Source organism: Dermacentor variabilis, chromosome 3 (assembly GCF_050947875.1).
Source record: "Dermacentor variabilis isolate Ectoservices chromosome 3, ASM5094787v1, whole genome shotgun sequence".
NCBI classification, from domain to species: domain Eukaryota; kingdom Metazoa; phylum Arthropoda; class Arachnida; order Ixodida; family Ixodidae; genus Dermacentor; species Dermacentor variabilis.
The window spans coordinates 60,925,509-60,942,813 of NC_134570.1; the positions used below are offsets into that span (position 1 = coordinate 60,925,509).

General features: G+C 49.2%; 1 protein-coding gene across 2 annotated transcripts in view; it reads left to right on the forward strand.

Annotated features, from left to right (window-relative positions):
* Nucleotides 1-17,305, forward strand: part of Dp1 (satellite-binding protein 1 Dp1) — a 50,828-nt gene that overhangs the window by 17,695 nt on the left and 15,828 nt on the right. For both annotated transcript variants that reach the window (XM_075685329.1, XM_075685330.1), the window contains 7 exons: nucleotides 117-290; nucleotides 7,055-7,432; nucleotides 10,356-10,442; nucleotides 10,613-10,747; nucleotides 12,171-12,464; nucleotides 13,200-13,427; nucleotides 14,336-14,551. In XM_075685329.1, coding sequence (XP_075541444.1) covers nucleotides 117-290; nucleotides 7,055-7,432; nucleotides 10,356-10,442; nucleotides 10,613-10,747; nucleotides 12,171-12,464; nucleotides 13,200-13,427; nucleotides 14,336-14,551 — 1,512 coding nt within the window. The remainder of the gene's footprint in view (nucleotides 1-116; nucleotides 291-7,054; nucleotides 7,433-10,355; nucleotides 10,443-10,612; nucleotides 10,748-12,170; nucleotides 12,465-13,199; nucleotides 13,428-14,335; nucleotides 14,552-17,305) is intronic.

Genomic DNA, 17,305 nt, shown 5'->3' on the forward strand with positions numbered 1-17,305 from the left:
CGTGCCATATGTTTCTGTGGCCACTTCTGTAATAAATGTTTTTGTTTATTAGCTAGCTGTAGCCTGTATTGAATATGTCTGTTTACACATCTTCTGTTTTATGTATCTGCCTGCAGGTGAATGTTACGTTTCCGGAGCCTGGATCACGCAATGACAAGGTCCTAATCCGAGGTCCGAAGGAGGATGTGGAGGCATGCTACCGACATTTGAGCCAGATATGCCAGGAGCTGCAGGCATCAAGCCATCGTGTGGACCTCGTGCTCTTCAAGCAGTTCCTCAAGCATCTTCAGGTACGCCAGGACGGGACTACCGTATTTACTTGCATAACGATCACACTTGCGTAATGATCGCACCCCTGAATTTTTTCGTCAAAAAATTTTTTCTTTCCCGTGTAATGATGGCGCCCCAAACTTGCAGCAGCGATATGTCGTGTGCCAAGTCTAGCTAATGATCATTGCGCTTATCATCTGTGGAATGCTGTCGAATGCTACGTGAACGACTTTTCAAGACATACCAAGAGATCTACACGCACCAAACATTCTTGGCACCTTGGACTGCGCGAATAAGTGCATCGAGGGTCGACTTCTCGAGCCCGCGACTAGGCATATTGCGCATCGGCACCTCGATCGGACTGCGCGACTAAGCACATTGCGCGTCGGCTCCTTGTATCTGCGGCTAGGCATTTCGCGCGTCATCTCAGCCCCGCAACCAAGCATATTGCGCGTTCACTCTATTGTCGCGATAGCTCGTAGCAATATCTGTCATACCACCGCTTTCATAAAGAGAACCTCATCATGAGCTCTGTTCACTAGGCCCCTTGGGCTGGCACAGACACCTGGCTGCAGAAGTGATCGAGGCATAATACAAAAGTACAGTTCTGGAAAGCACCTAGCAGCTGCATATCTATCACTGGCTCTCTGATCCCAAGTTCCACAGCCATTATCAAGTAAAGATGACTTGGGAGGCTGCTGACACTTACGGTGCACTGCTCTTACGGTGCACTGCTCTTACGGCATCTTACCGGTGCACTGCTCAATATTAGGGTTCCACCTCCACTACCGCGTGCCAGTGTCACCACAGAAACGAGAAAAAATTGCCATGTTTTGGTTTTTAATAAGTCGTTGGCCATGTCGTCTGGTCCTCCTAGCAAAACTAGCGAAGCCTAGTTGATCCAGGCTCCATTTGTTGTTTGTCGATTGAGTATGGTGCATCCAGTGTTTGTCATTTTCATGTTAAATGGCGACATGATCCCGGCGACTTGTTCAAGCAGTTTCAAGTGGCACCAACTCCATGCTTGATGTCAGCACCAATTAGGGTGGTGCTTACGTAAGGGAGGGGCAGAACCACAACTGTTGCAAGAGACCTGTGATCACTCGGCTATCGCAACTCTGTCAACTTCAGTTATGTTGCCATGGGATGAAGATTCGGTGCATGCATTGACTGTACTTTCGTCTGTCTATAAAGACAGCATGACAGTCGTCAAAATAGACAGACCACGTCGCAGGCAAGCATATATGTGTGCAGCAATGCGTTGAAATTTGCACGCCATATTGTCACAAGCTGTCATGAACCACGCCTGCCGCGGAGACAACGAGAAGAAAGAAGAGAACGACGTTGGCCAAGCTGCCGCGAGACCGCTCTTCAACAACCGCGCCTATCAACCAGATTCATCTGGTTCTGCGTTAAACACCTCGTGTGTAACATTTGGTGGAGCTGTGCGGGGTAACTCCCACGACCTACAACGGAACCACCAGCACTAGAGCTACGCCGAAGCCGTCGCCTCGCCGGACTTTCGCCGTCGCGCTCAATCATGGCTACAGAGCAAAATACCCTCACCAGCAGTGCCTCGGCAAGCCCAGTCCCTATCCAGCACTACCGAGAGCCACGCACGTTCTCGGCGAAGGCAGAGGAAGATGTGGATGAGTGGCTAACCCATTACGAAAGGGTAAGCCAATACAATAACTGGAATGCTGCCAGTCAGCTTAGGAACGTTGTTTTCTTCTTGGCCGGCACGGCGCTGGTATGGTATGACAACCACGCGGACATGCTAACTACATGGACACGCTTCGTTGAGGAGATCAAAAAGTGTTTCGGTGACTCGGACGCAAAGAGGAAACGTGCGGAACTCACATTAGCCCAGAGAGCTCAGGTACCCGGCGAGACTTGCACTACCTATATCGAAGAAATTTTGAAGCTGTGCCGAACCGTGAACCCTCACATGACAGAGGAAGATAAAGTGGGACACGTGGTAAAAGGAATAGCGGAAGACGTGTACAACTTCCTCATTGGTAAAGAGAACTTGCACACTGTATCAGAACTGATACGGCACTGCCGTACGTTCGAGGCGCTGAAGACTCGCCGAATTACACCAAAGTTTGGACGGCTGGCCAATGTAACAACTGTAGCAAGTGTTGACACGAGTCCTCCGCTCCCAGACCTATCGTCCGCCATCCGCCAGATAGTCCGCGAGGAGCTACAGCGACATGACGAACAGGCACGTTGTGCGGCGCCACGTTACAGCTCCTCCGTTTCCCGAGACACTCTTTGGGAACCCCCTTCGGCTACTTGGAACCACTCGGTGAACGTCGCGGATCTTTACGGCTCCAGAGACGAACCGCATTACATTACGACCGAACCACCACGCAATGATTCGCCCCCTCAACGTTTTGATCCACGCCCACGCAACTTTCGTCCACGAAGACTCGCCGCTACCTACGACTTTCAAGGGGAAGAGCCTCGTTACCCTCAACCGATGTCTTCGGCAGAATACTTCAACCCGCATTCTGAAGTTCGCCCTTCGCCAGTGTGTTACTGCTGCGGCATGCCTGGCCATATAGCTAGGTGCTGTAGCCGACGCCGAGCATCGAACTACGGATCGTCAGCGCCGACTATGCGGTCTAGCGGTCGTACACTGCGCACTCAGTGGCCAGGAGACTCCACTTCAGGAAGCCACTTTCGAGAGGACCGATGCAGCGCCCAGGAGACCTACCTTGGAGAAGAAAGAACCCGGAACCGCTACCGCTCCCCTGCCTCCGACCGTACTCTGACGCCACCACCAGCCTTCCGAGCCTCCCGATCACCATCCCCTCGGCCGCGATTCACGTCACCATCGCCTCGGCGCCGTTTCGTGTCGCCCCCGCCGGGAAACTAGCCAGCGCGGCCGATGGAGGTGAGGTCGCTGGAAAATGTGTGCTGCCGACTCAACTGCCTCCAACTATTTTCATGCTAAAGAATAAGGTTCATGTACTGATTGATGGGGTCTCTACAATGGCTTTAGTCGACACGGGAGCAACTGTCTCGGTCATGAGTGTGGGGTTTAAAGGCCTTCTGGGACGCAAGGTTATGTTTCGTTGGGACCAGTGCACAAGTTTCCGTGGAGTCAGTGGTGAATCATTATACCCGGTTGGTGTGTGTAACGTGGATGTGTCATTGGGTGGGAAAGTTTTTAATGCAGAGTTTACTGTTCTTCCTCGCTCCTCGCATGACGTGATTCTGGGGATTGACTTTTTGCAATTGTGTGGTGCGAATGTTGACTGCCGGACGGGAGAACTCAGTGTCGACACCAGTGTTTCACCTGTGCTCTTTGAAGGTGAAGCTTGCCCGGAGAGTATGCTGTGCGTGTCTGAGGATACAGTTGTGCCCGCCTTATCCGCGATGCGTGTTGCCGTCGCCTGTTCATCTCCGGCTCCTATCTCGTTCGACGCTGCAGTGGAACCTGTACATCGGAACTGCCTCAAGAAAAACGTGTTAGTTCCGCACTGCGTAGTCTCAGTGACCAATGGATGTGCGGGGCTGTGGGCGCTAAACTGTTCCACTGAAGCGGCAGTGCTACCTCAAGGCCTAAAGATTGCCACGTTTCAGGAAGACTCGCCCGTATCGGTGGCAGTACTTACAGAGCTCCCCGATGGAGGAGCAACCAGTGTCTCTAGCCCCGGGAGCTCGAAGATACTTTCCATGATTGACAAGTCACTCAGCGATCACGAGCGTCGACTTTTGATGGCCCTGCTTACGAAACATACCTCGGTATTCGACTTTGCGCAGCGCGATGGCCCGCCATCAATTCCTGCGTCCAGAACTCGTCACCGCATCAACACAGGAGCCGCCCAGCCAATCCGACAAAAACCCTATCGTGTATCTCCGTCAGAACGCAAGCTAATCAGCGATCAGGTCCAAGAAATGCTATGCAAAGGCGTCATTCGAGAATCATCTAGTCCTTGGGCAGCACCCGTGATATTGGTGAAGAAGAAAGACGGTACGTGGCGGTTCTGTGTTGATTACCGTCGCCTAAACGCCGTCACTAAGAAAGATGTATATCCGCTCCCACGAATTGACGACGCCATCGACTGTCTCTTTGCGGCATCTTACTTTTCCTCAATCGATTTACGGTCAGGTTACTGGCAAATTCCTATACACAAGGACGACAGAGAAAAGACAGCATTTGTAACACCCGACGGACTATTCGAGTTTAACGTGATGCCTTTCGGGTTGTGTAACGCACCTGCAACGTTCGAAAGGTTCATGGACACGATATTACGCGGCTTAAAATGGGAAGTTTGCATGTGCTACTTAGACGACGTTGTGATCTTCGGGCGAACGTTTAGTGAGCACAACAAACGTTTGGATTTGGTCTTGAACTGCTTGGAGAAAGCGGGCCTTGTGCTCAATTCAAAAAAATGCCGTTTTGGGGAACGACAAACTCTTGTGCTAGGCCATCTCGTCGCTAAAGAAGGCATCCGACCAGATCCACAAAAGACTGCGGCCGTAGAAGCATTTAGAGTACCCAACTCTGTCAAGCAGTTAAGAAGTTTCTTGGGCTTGTGCTCCTATTTTCGCCGATTCATTCCCCGGTTTGCTGACATGGCTCATCCCCTTACACGCCTTCTCCAAAAAGGCGTTCCCTTTGAGTGGACTGCAGATTGCGACTCATCGTTTCGCCAGCTCAAGTTCCTGTTGACATCCCAACCAATTCTTCGGCACTTTGATCCTTCATCACCAACTGAAATTCACACCGATGCCAGCGGCGTAGGCATCGGCGCTGTGCTAGTTCAGCGTGTTGACGACAGTGAGCACGTGATCTCTTACGCTAGCCGGTCCTTGAGCCGCTCCGAGCGCAACTACACAGTCACCGAACAAGAGTGTCTGGCGGTCATCTTCGCCGTGCAACGGTTTCGTTCGTATCTCTATGGGCACCCCTTCACTGTGATAACAGATCATCATTCGCTATGCTGGCTCGTGAATCTGCGGGATCCCTCAGGACGACTAGCGCGCTGGGCCCTCCGTCTACAGGAATACGATTTCGTTATTTGCTACAAAAGTGGCCGGCGACATGCTGACGCTGATTGTCTCTCTCGGATGCCACTTCAAACAACTGAATGTGATGCGGACAATTTTGATGAATACATCGCTTTTGTGTCCCCGGAATTTCCGGATATGGGTACCGTCATATCCGAGCAGCACAAGGACGAGAGCTTACAACCGCTCTTCGCGGCAGCACAGGAGTCACCTGCAGGCAGGCGCTTTCGCCTACGTGATGGCGGCGCGCTGTATAAGAAGAGCTACTCGACCACCGGTGCACGCTACCTTTTAGTTGTCCCCAAGAACCTTCGCCACCAAGTATTACACGCCATGCACGATGACCCAACTTCCGGTCATCTTGGCTCCACACGTACACTCTACCGGGCTCAAGAACGTTTTTACTGGCCTAAGATGCGGAAAGACATCGAACGGTACGTCGCCAGCTGCTCTCAATGCCAGCGCTACAAGCGTCCGCCACAAGCGCCACATGGCCTGCTTCAACCAGTTCCCCCTTCTAGCGTCCCCTTTGAGCAAGTTGGTATAGATCTTCTGGGCCCTTTCCCGCGATCCTCCAAGGGTAATCGTTGGGTTATCGTTTGCGTAGATCACCTTACCCGCTATTGTGAGACCGCCGCATTGCCATCGGCCACAGCTACAGAAGTTTCTATCTTCTTGCTGGCTAACGTTATACTCCGACATGGACCTCCTCGCATAGTAATCAGCGATCGTGGGCGACAGTTTACCGCGGACGTGGTTGAAGAAACCCTTCGTCTGTGTTCATGTAGCTTCCGCCATTCTACGCCCTACCATCCACAAACTAATGGTCTGGTCGAGCGCACAAACAGAACGCTTGCCAACATGCTATCCATGTACGTCGATTCAGCACACAAGAATTGGGACAGTATCTTGCCTTTCATTACCTATGCCTTCAATACCGCGAGACACGAGACCACTGGTTACTCACCATTTTTCCTTCTGTATGCTCGTCCGCCGCGCTACACCCTCGACACCATATTTCCCTACTTCGCTCATGACAACGAATCAATTGATGAGATCCTATGTCGAGCAGAAGAAGCGCGACGCCTCGCTAGGCTACGCACCCTAGCATCGCAGGACCGGTCCAAGATCCGCTATGACGGGCGTCACCGCCACGTTTCCTTCGATCCTGGGGACCTTGTGTGGCTCTGGACGCCGTTGCGGAAGCGTGGCTTGTGCCAGAAGTTTCTCGCCCACTACGTCGGCCCTTACGTTATTCTGGAGCGCCTCAGCGAAGTGAACTACCGCATTGCACGTCTCACGAGCAGTGGACGACGCTCGGCCAAGGCTGAAGTGACGCACGTCGCGCGTCTGAGGCGTTACAACGCACGAGATGACTGACTCGCCCGGCGGGCTTCGTCTGCCAGCGGGGAAATGTCACAAGCTGTCATGAACCACGCCTGCCGCGGAGACAACGAGAAGAAAGAAGAGAACGACGTTGGCCAAGCTGCCGCGAGACCGCTCTTCAACAACCGCGCCTATCAACCAGATTCATCTGGTTCTGCGTTAAACACCTCGTGTGTAACAATATTCTTGAATGGTCACATGTAAAGGTATTAATATCAGTTTTCTTTAGAATGGGCGCAAGAATGCATCTTGGCCCACCACTTGCAGATTCCATGTTAATTTTGTCCCTGCCTGTACATTCCACACTTGGGCATGTTGGTCCAGAAGCTAAGTGTTCTGACAATTTTTTTTTTTTCTGCATTCATTGCCTTTGCAGGGCAAGGGCCGGCCGCTGGTGCGGCGAATCCAGCAGGAGACGGAGGCGCGGATCGACCTGCCTCTCGAGTCGAGCAACTCAGACGTGGTCATGATCACGGGCAAGAAGGAGAGTGTTGCTGCCGCCAAGGATAAGCTGCTGGAGGCACAGCGGGAGCAGGCCGATGTCATAGAGGTGCACCTGATGATCCCCTGCAACCTGCACAATGCCATCATCGGGGCCAAGGGCCGCCTCATCCACTCCATCATGGAGGACTGCGGCCGCGTCCAGATCACGTTCCCCCAGCAGGACTCCAAGAGTGACCGCGTCACCCTCAGCGGACCCAAGGATGACGTCGACAAGGCCAAGAAGCAGCTGCTCAACCTGTCCAACGAAAAGGTGTGTGTCTGTTCCATCAACTCGTTACGTGCGAGTTATCATTGCTGTCTACTTGGCTGATAATAAAAAGAGGATTGAAAGAATACAATTGTTACAAAATACAGCCCCTGTGTTTGCGTTGCAGCTAAACCTAAGTGCGATCAAGTATAAATCTAAATAGTTCTGCGGCAACATCGTGGTTGATATTTCGGGTCAATGTTGCGCCAGTTGCGACAGATTGATGTCGGTCGCTCTGGCAACATAAATGTGATCGGTGCCAAGGCAGCTTGAGACTTTTGGGACAAGGACTAGACTTGGGGGCAGAGGCTTTCGAAAAATTCGTATCAGGCGTGATCATATCACCAAAATTATACTATAATGAAACATAATGCGTGCAGGTGCGTACAGCACAATGGCAGGTGTGACAAAGGGGCTCCCATTTTCTTAGTTCATGATTATTTATATTTTTTTCGGGGATTTTGCCTTTTCTTTTTTTTTTTTTTTTCGGAGCGCACATCCTGTAGCCGGATGTAATTGCTATAACCGATAATGTGATATGGGAGCATTGTAGCAAGTGGTTTTACCATAGAACACATGCAAAAGTTGATGGTGCATCAGCTGCTTATTGTTACATCTGATATATTGGTAAAACCAGTATCCTTATAAGTGGGTTGGGGTGTATATGCTTAGAACAAATATTTCATATAATAAAAGTATTTTCGTGTTGATTGTGACATGCAGGATCCTGCATATTTCACTTCGCCTGTTCGAAAAAAGTTTTTGCTCTCACCGCTACACTGTTCTTGCTCAAATTTAGCTGAAAGATTGCATTTTGAAGTCTACGTCATTTAGTATAACTTTTTCGAACAGGCACAGCGAGATATGCAGGACCCTGTATAACTGATGTTTGGCTCTACATGAATACAAGAAATTTTAGATCGCATTTGCATTTGTATTTTACCCTTGCCTGCATATTGAGTGTGCATCGTGAGGGTGTGAATGTTAATCTTCATGTGCAAGTCTGATTTTGTTATGAAGGTTAGATAAAATGAATATACAGTTAAATCTTGGTATAACAAACTTCAGTGTAACAAAATTCTCGATGTAACAAAGTATTAATTTTTTGTTACTTGTCCATAGAGCACTATGTATTAAGAACTTCAATATAACAAAGTGCATTTATATGTTACGTCAATATAACGAAATTTCGCTGCCATTGCAAAGGAATAGCAAGACAATAAATGGAAACTTCCGAAGACACAGGTTGTCAAATGGTTGAATTACAAGTGGCTATTTGCAAATGCACCTCTCTAATTGCATGCCGCATGACCAAGAGCAACGATGGATGCGGAGCAACGTCGTGTTTCGTATAAAGTCCAAGTGCAATATGATCCTATCGCGCCCAGCGTGTTGTATGCTTTGGGTGCGAGTGAAAGTTTGCGAAGAAAGATGATGGCTTAAGGAGCGCTGTCTTCCTGCGCATGCAAGGGGAAAGGAGGGAGGGCAACGAACTCGTGGTAACATGATCAGGCATGTGCGAGGGGAGAGAGGGGGCAGGTTGCCGTGTGTCTTTTTCTTTCCCCTTTCTTCTTTTTTTCTTTTTCTTTAGCATGGGCTGTGTATGCAGCCCATGCCCTGTTTTAGAGGTAATGTGATGGGTGTGCAAAGAGCGGACCTGTTGAGAGGGGATGGCATCATGTGTGTTGTCTTCCTGCATCGTTAGTACTGGATGCTGTGCAATATTGAGTTTTGGATATGCGTTGAAGCGAGAGGCAGATGAAACATATGCTCCTATCACTGCAAGCGACATTTAGCTGCGGGGGCGGAGCTGATACGAAAGCGTGGCTTCGCCTCGTACCGCCGATCTGAAGGTATTATAGACATGGCACAAAACTGTTCCTGACTCTCAAAGGCAACAAAATAACTTTTTTTGTCACTCAAATTTGCTTATTCCAATTGCCCGACAACTCTGAAAACATTACAGAACCTTCAGTGCAAGAAAAATCCATTTGCGACTTTCTTATTCCCATAAAAGGGAGAATTTTCATATAACGAAGCAAATTGCCGATTTTACCAACTTCGTTATATCGAGATTCAACTGTAGTTCTTTCAACTTTTGCATTGCCATAACATGACAAGAAGTGAACAGTGGGTGAACAGGGATAGCTTCGGGTTGGAACCAATTTTTTCACTCTTTGTCACCCTTTTGTCTGGTTTGAATCATGTGAAGGCAAGGTTCCGCCACAGTGGGCGGCAATGGAAATGCTGCCTGCAGCTCCAGTTTCCTTGGTTGTTTAACGCATGGGGAAATATTAGAAAGGATGGTGACTTGGAAGTTCAGGAAATCGTGCTTTTCTAGTGTGCCGTTGACACAATTCTGGTAGCAAATTGGGCGTCAGGAGGTGCTGTCGCACTGCGGGACGTGCGCCAAGCACGCCTTTTCATTGATGGCAAGGCTGCCATTTTGGAACCATCAGAAAGAGGAGAGATCCAAGATTGAGATAACCACGACACCGTGTTTCGCCACACAGAAATAAAAGCAGATTTGAATGACGCCTGTGTGTTTTGCTCTCATTTTGACAGTGGTGAGCTGGGCATCTATTTTCCCGGCAAAGTTTGGCAATCACGGCAGGATGCTTTGCTGGCTCGCGTTACTTTTGAATATGTCCAAAAAGCAAAATTGGCAAAATTACAGTTCAAAATTATGGAATCTCGTATCGGGAAAAGAGAGAGAGAGAGGCTTAATTGTATAACACACAGCCCTCCCTCAATAGCAGGATGTCTACCCTTCAAATATTTCTAGGGAGAACCCTTTGTGCAGGCATTCTAGCACTCCTAATAACTTTCTATGCTTTTCTAGTCATCAGCATCTAAGGTATAAGCCATACGTAGCAGACATGTAAAGACGGAGGAAGCGCAAACATATTTTTTTCTTTCATTTCAGCAATTGTCAAGCTACACAGAGGAAGTTCGGGCGCAACCAAAACACCACCGTTTCTTGATTGGCAAAAATGGCTCCAACATTCGCAAGGTAGGTCCTCCTGAGCTGACCATCATCTGCTCTGCTTTCGGTGTACAAAAGGCAAAAAAAAAAGCATGTTCGTGCAACATTTTCTCTGCTTGGTTTTGTGTGCAGAGCATCTATCCTGATCTGTTTGCATAGTTACTTGCCCAATTGTAAAATTATCTGAATACATGCAGGTGAGGGAGAAGACGGGTGCAAGGATCATCTTCCCATTAGAACGGGATGAGAACCAGGACACAATCGTCATCATTGGCAAGAAGGAAGCTGTGCTGGACGCAAAGAAGCAGCTTGAAGAAATGATTGAAAGCCTGGTCAGTGGCTTCTTTTTGAGCATATGTCTATTTGCGTTGGCTTGTGCATGTGGTTGAGAAAGTGGAAAGCTTGAAAAACCTGAGGGCCATATTCTGGATTGAGTGCTTTTGGATAATAATTTCACTGTTGCGTGGCGTAGCAAATTAGTGCGCTGCCAGTTTTGGAGTGACGTGCGTCCCGAGAACATGCTGGCGAACTGTGCCGCATCAAATTGGTTCCGATAAGAAGTGCAGCATCCTTTACATCGCACCCGCTTTTGCTGGATAAGAGAGTTTATGCATGCTGTGAAAGTGATGGACCAGTAATATGGCCCCTTATGTGCAATGGCCCAAAGCGGAAGCGTGGAACAGGCGCCGTATTCTGAAACACTCACCTTCCGCAATAGTTTTGCCGCCGCAATAGTCACATTCAATAAATCAAGCGGCTGCTTACCCGTGACGTCAGCGTGCACTACCAACATGCGCTCTTGAACGCTTCGCCTCGCATGAGCGACCGCGCTGTGAGAGTGCAGAGTGGCTCGGGTGTGTTTTTTCGAGTATAGTGGCCGCAGTACGGGTTCTGCGCACTGACTACGGTTGGCTACGGCCGCTTTAGGTAAAATAAATTGAAAAAGGAAATGTGAAATGTTTTATTTTAAATGAATCGACAAACATCGCTGCGAAACAACGCGTGTAAGACGCCACCAAAGAGACTACTATAAACTACCACCCACCTACCACCTCTCACATCTACACTGCACCACCAACCAAATGCCGAAGACCTGTTTGTCTGTTCAATACATGTCGAGAGCACCCATCCACACCATGACGTTCAAACGACGTAGGCCACAACTACTAGATGGCGGTGTTTATTTTCCGGTTTTGCTAAAGCAGCCAATCCCCGCGTGCCATTGGCAGAAGCGTGGCCAAGGCGATAGTTTCGCAGAAGGCGAACGTTTCAGAATACAGGCCCAGGTCACTGACTCATGGCAAACTGGTGTAGATTAACCTTTGTCCTGGTCAGTGGTGTGGTTGAAAGTAATTTCCACACCTGGCTACCATGGTCATGAGTGGAGCTGATTAGAACTCTTAGGGCTAAGTTTAGTACACATACACAAAATACCCAAGAACGTTTATCGAGGGACAGCCACCATTGGCAGAGCATTGCACGCATCATACAGAGGTTGTGGGTTTGGCTCCCAAAGGCTGCAAGCTGTCTTCCCATCCCCTTTCATTTCCCTTTTCTGCTGATTAGGAATATTAACCTTAGTTAAAATGTAACGCTCTTGCATAATTCAAATAAAATGTAATTTAAAGAAAGCAAAGTTTCTTTCTATGCTGGCCTTAGTTTCATTTTCTGTTGACTTCCAGCCAGTCTTGGAAGTTATGAGCCAAGCAGACTCACCATTCCCCTCTCTCTTTCTCTGCCTGTTCCTCAAAACAGGAGAAAGTTGTGGAGGAGGAGATGCACATTGACCCCAAGTACCACCGCCACTTCGTGGCGCGGCGTGGCGAGGAGCTGCAGCACATCGCCAATGAGTTTGGCGGTGTGCAAGTGAGCTTCCCGCGCAGCGGCGACCACAGTGACGTCGTCACCCTCAAGGGGGCCAAGGAGTGCGTAGAGGGCGCTCGCAAGCGCATCCTTGAGATTGTCCAGGACCTTGAGGCCCGGGTCACCATCGAGTGCGTCATCCCGCAGCAGCATCACCGTACCATCATGGGCGCCAAAGGCCACAAAGTTAGTGCCCATCTAATCTGACGCTGTCTAACTTTAGCTTCACGAGTGCTTTGACCTTCCTCATCTCGTTGAATTATCTGAGTTTCATGTGGGCCCATATTCACTTTATTTCTTCTACTATGTTGTGCAGGGAATAATTATTGTTGGCTTCTTCATAGTTATTGCAGATGTAATAAGCAAAGTGTGGGTTTGTGCTAGCTGGTAACTTGTGGCATTAGGTCAACAGTGAGTGCAATGGATTCATCTGTGCCATGTTACTGTGGCTCTTGTCTCGTGCAAGAGGGATTTGCGGATGAACCAATGTCAATTGAAGAAAGTGGATGATGGCTCGTGGAGCTTTTGAAGCACAATATAAACAGGACAGTACTCATTCTTCATATTTCACTCGTGCTGTTAATCTTTCACCATGTAATAAGCAGCGATGGAATTGATAAAAATGGAGTTCAGTGATGTGTAGCGAATCGTCGCATGGGGAGGGAAGCCTCAATGCCTGTCTGTCAAGAACAAGAATGTCGTTTCTGTACCTTGTTGCAGCGGATGGATTTCAACTGGGGCGATATCAAAAAGTTGCCCTCAAGTCTGGGCTTTCAGTTTGCGTTTTTAGAGAGATGCTAGAAGATAAAAAGTGATGTGAAAGCAGTGATTCATGGGAATGGTAGGGTGCTGTACTAATTTGTGCAAGGATGTACTTGTGGGTCTTAACCTTTGCTGCATCCTATTTGCTTGCTCTCCTAGGTTCAACGCATCAACCAGGAGTTTAACGTGCACATCAAGTTCCCTGAGCGCGACTTCCGTGATCGGGAGACGCTGGAGAATGGAGACGTGGCGGTGAACGGCGATGCGGCCACTGAGGAAGAGCCAAGCAAGCCGCGCAAGGAAGACCTGATTCTCATCACGGGCAAGCAAGAGGACTGTGATAAGGCACGCGAAGCCCTGCTGGCTCTGGTGCCCGTCACCGAAGAGGTGTGTGCTCTCTCTGCTTTTATGCAGTGTTTCTTCAGAGTTTTCCGCCGCTGTGCTGGAACACCCTCCCTAATTGCCTGATCTATCCTCCTGCAGTTTTTTTTTGTTCCCCAAATGAAAACTAGCGTTCCAGGCGCAGCATTTCAGGGATGTTACGACAATTGAAAAGATAAACAAAGCCGTTGGCGCTTAAAAGAAAAGTACTTCTAAGGGTGCTTCAAACAATGCAAGAGGTGGCACCATTGTATTGCGACTAATGGGGGGAGAATGTGGAGGTAACCGCATTGATGAGTCTGAAAGTTTGGGAAATAATTCTTTTTATATGTACCGCACAGTCTTTTAGAAAAAACCTGATATTGCTCAATTTTTCTCACCCCTTTGCTGGTTTGTGGCTTCTTCATGCACCGTGCCATGTTGAGGACAGCACTGCACTTCATTCCTTAATAGGATGAAGCAAAGCTGGGTGGAGTGAAAACAGCTATTGTCAGAGAAAGAAAATGCATGGCAACAAGCTCGAGTCTGATGGTGCAGTCATGTATTTGGATCTGATGTTGACTCGCTCACACACACACATGGTCTACAGTCTAGGAAGTGCCTGACAAGTGCCTCAAAGTTCATACGAAACTGTTCTGGGCCATCATGTTGCACATTGACCTTAGCGTCACAGACCACAACCAGACCAAAGCTCAGGCCAGCGACCAATGGGAGAATGTGATCCAGCCGAGCCTACCTCATGGTCAAACGGGACTAGGGCTGAGGAAGAAAGAGTTGGTCCTTCAGTGGTTCTAGCTGTTGCTTTCATTCACTGCTTCAAACTTTGGGAAAGACTTACTACAATTAAATTTTTTTGTCTGGCCCACTGTGTAGTTGTTTCCCTTGAGCTGACCCTCTGGTCGCATTGTGTGCAGGTGGAGGTTCCGTTCAAGCTGCACCGCTTCATCATTGGCCAGAAGGGGGCTGGGGTGCGACGGCTCATGGAGGACCACGACGTGAACATCACGGTGCCCCCACAGGCCGACGAGAGTGACACCCTGGTGATCTCTGGCCTGGCTGACAATGTGGCCTCTGCCAAGGAAGCCCTGCTTGAGCGTGTCAACCAGATCCTCGAGGAGGAAGAGGACAGGGTGAGGAATGGCTGCTTGTGTTGTGGGCTCTCCTCCGTGCTCTTGGGACAAAGGAACGACAACACAGTAGTGCAAACAGTCACAAGGGCATTTGTTGCACCTTTCATAGATCAATGCCTGCTAGCCGAGTTGCTATCCACAAAATATGCCAATAGGCGCGCGACAAATCTAGAAGTCAGACTCACCGCGACCGGATAGCGAGCAAATATGTTCGCCCCATGCTGGATCCCAACGCCTGGTCGTTCGCGCGTACTGTCACGCGAACCGTGGCGCGTTCGAAGGCAGAAACGCGAGGCGGTCTCGCAGAAGCATGGGTCGGCGCGCGCGCGGGACGTCCACGCTGTTCGCCGATCTGCCGGGAAACAGACAGCCTGTTCTCCCCTGCGCCCCCAAGTAACCTTGCCGTGAGGCGGCGTTAGCAGCGCAACACTCGCGCCATCTCTCGCACTGCGCCCCAACCACATCGACCGCCGCGGGCATCACGCAGGCCACGCGGCGAAGCCGGATTACAGAAGACTCGCCATGTGGGAAAAACATATCGGGAGACGTGCGAGAGTTGCGCATCCCCACAGTATTTTCCTTGTGTTTCTTTAAACCATCCTTGCCAAATTAAACTGCACAGTCTTGTTCAGCTTCTGTGCCGATTATTTTTATAATTGTCTAATTAGTTCCAAAGTGCATAAAAAATAGATTACCATATATTACCATTGCTTCCAGAAACAATAGAACAGTAAAACTACCCAAAGTATTCCTTTAGGTACATAGCTAGATACACTAGAATCTTGATGATACAAAGCTCTCAGAACTATGCGAAAATTTCTATCGCCCTAGAACATAAGAAAATCTGGAAACTGAGGGGGGATGCAGCAATGAAACACAGTAAAAGCTCGTTGATTTGAATTCCACATGGATGCTACGAAAATTCAAATGACGCAAAATTTGGACGAATGAAAGTCGGAGAAAAAAATCGCGTATGTAGTCCGATGTGACGTGAGCATTCGCGCGCACATGCTATGTCACGTTCGCGTGAACATCTTCTATAATTCGACGCACTGGCGCAGCCAATGTAACTGGATGCGGCCTACGCTGTCTGATGTGCCTGTCGTCGAGCTGGCTCTTGCTCTATCCTCGTATTCGTCGCGCTGACTGGTGCGAAGAAAAAAAACAATGTTGCGGTTTTGCCCGAAAAGCAAAGCATCGGTTGCGATGGAAATTAATAGATAGCTATACGAAGTAAGGATAGTTGCTTTATCGGCCGTATAAACTTGTAAACATTCGCTTACTAAATTAACAAGCACGGTGTCACTGCGCACAGGTAAGCATGAACACATCTAGCTCGATGTCCGCGGCAACTCGCTGAAAAACACTGGAGTAAGGAAGCGCAGCAGTAGCAGCGTGCGAATTGACCTTCGTACAGCTCTCGCTTCAACGCGAACGAACCGTTGAAAGCACATTGCTTACGAAGCTACCGGCACTACGCGCGCTCTGCAAACATTGCAGATCGCTTTAACGATGAGGCCCACGTGGGTGCCTACCTTGGCTCCATCACAGATCGGTTTCAAGATACAGCGTCCGCATGGACACGCTGTAAGCTGCAGCCGCTGGAGGACAACGTCCCTTAATTGCTCCCTCGCCTCAACGCCATACCTCGCGTGCGACAGGAGAGGGCGTGCTTCGCCGTACCTTCCTCGCTTGCGCACGCGAGATTGAGCCGCGTTTGCCAGCTCACCCTCGCACACTTTCGCTCGAAACACAAAGAACACGGCATGCGGCGATGGTGCTGATGTCCTTGCCACTGATGAAAAAAGCAAAGCTGCGCGACGACGCCAGCATTGCCAGCGTGCTCCCGCGCGCTAACTCTCCCCCATCCACAATGGCTCAGGGTTCAAATTATCGGTGGCAGCGCAGATTTCAGTATGAATTAGCGGGATGTGTTACATATTGCTTTCAATACATTGTTGGTCAGACTGCGGCAGCTACTTTGAATTATCCAAAATTTCGAATTAACGAGGTTTTACTGTAGTCGACGCTCGTTACAATGGACCCACATGCAACACTTTCGGATGTAACGGACCATATTTCTGCCTCAGTTTGTTCTACCTATTTTATTAATGCAACGAAGTTCGCTTTTAACGCACCGTGCTGCAACAAACTATCGGCTACAGTGGATGAAATTAGCAGTAATTTTTGTCAAAATCGGGCATATAAAGCACTTTTGCCATGTTGACACGGGCTGGCAACTGACTTGCGAGGATCGGCCGACAATCGCGGCTCAATATGTTGTGCACAAGGGAGGGAGGAAAGCAGGGTGGGAGCACTCAGTATTTTGGGAGCGAGGCATGGAGGGGAGTTGAGGGAAAGAAGAGGGGGGTTCTACTCTGGTGGCTGCTGTTAAAGGGACACTAAATGCAAATACTAATACCCCTGTCATGCGGGCGAGTCAGGTGCACTTACGGGAAGTGCACTTCGGGACCTTGAGTGACACTGAAGGCTACACGGTGCTAAACAGGGAAACAGAGCACACTCGCAGTAAAAAAAAGGGGGGGGGGGGACAGACCAAAATCGAGTTTGTGAATATGTAGATTGAAATAAAGAAACCTTCTAAAAAGTGATTGCTTTAGTTTTGTTGTAATTAAAGCACGATCTTATTCTGTGTTTACTCAACAAAAAAACAAAAAATATTTTTATTAGAGTGTTGCAAGTCAATGCCGGCCAAGGCAAATGCCTAGCCAATCCAGAAGATGGTGGTGTGCA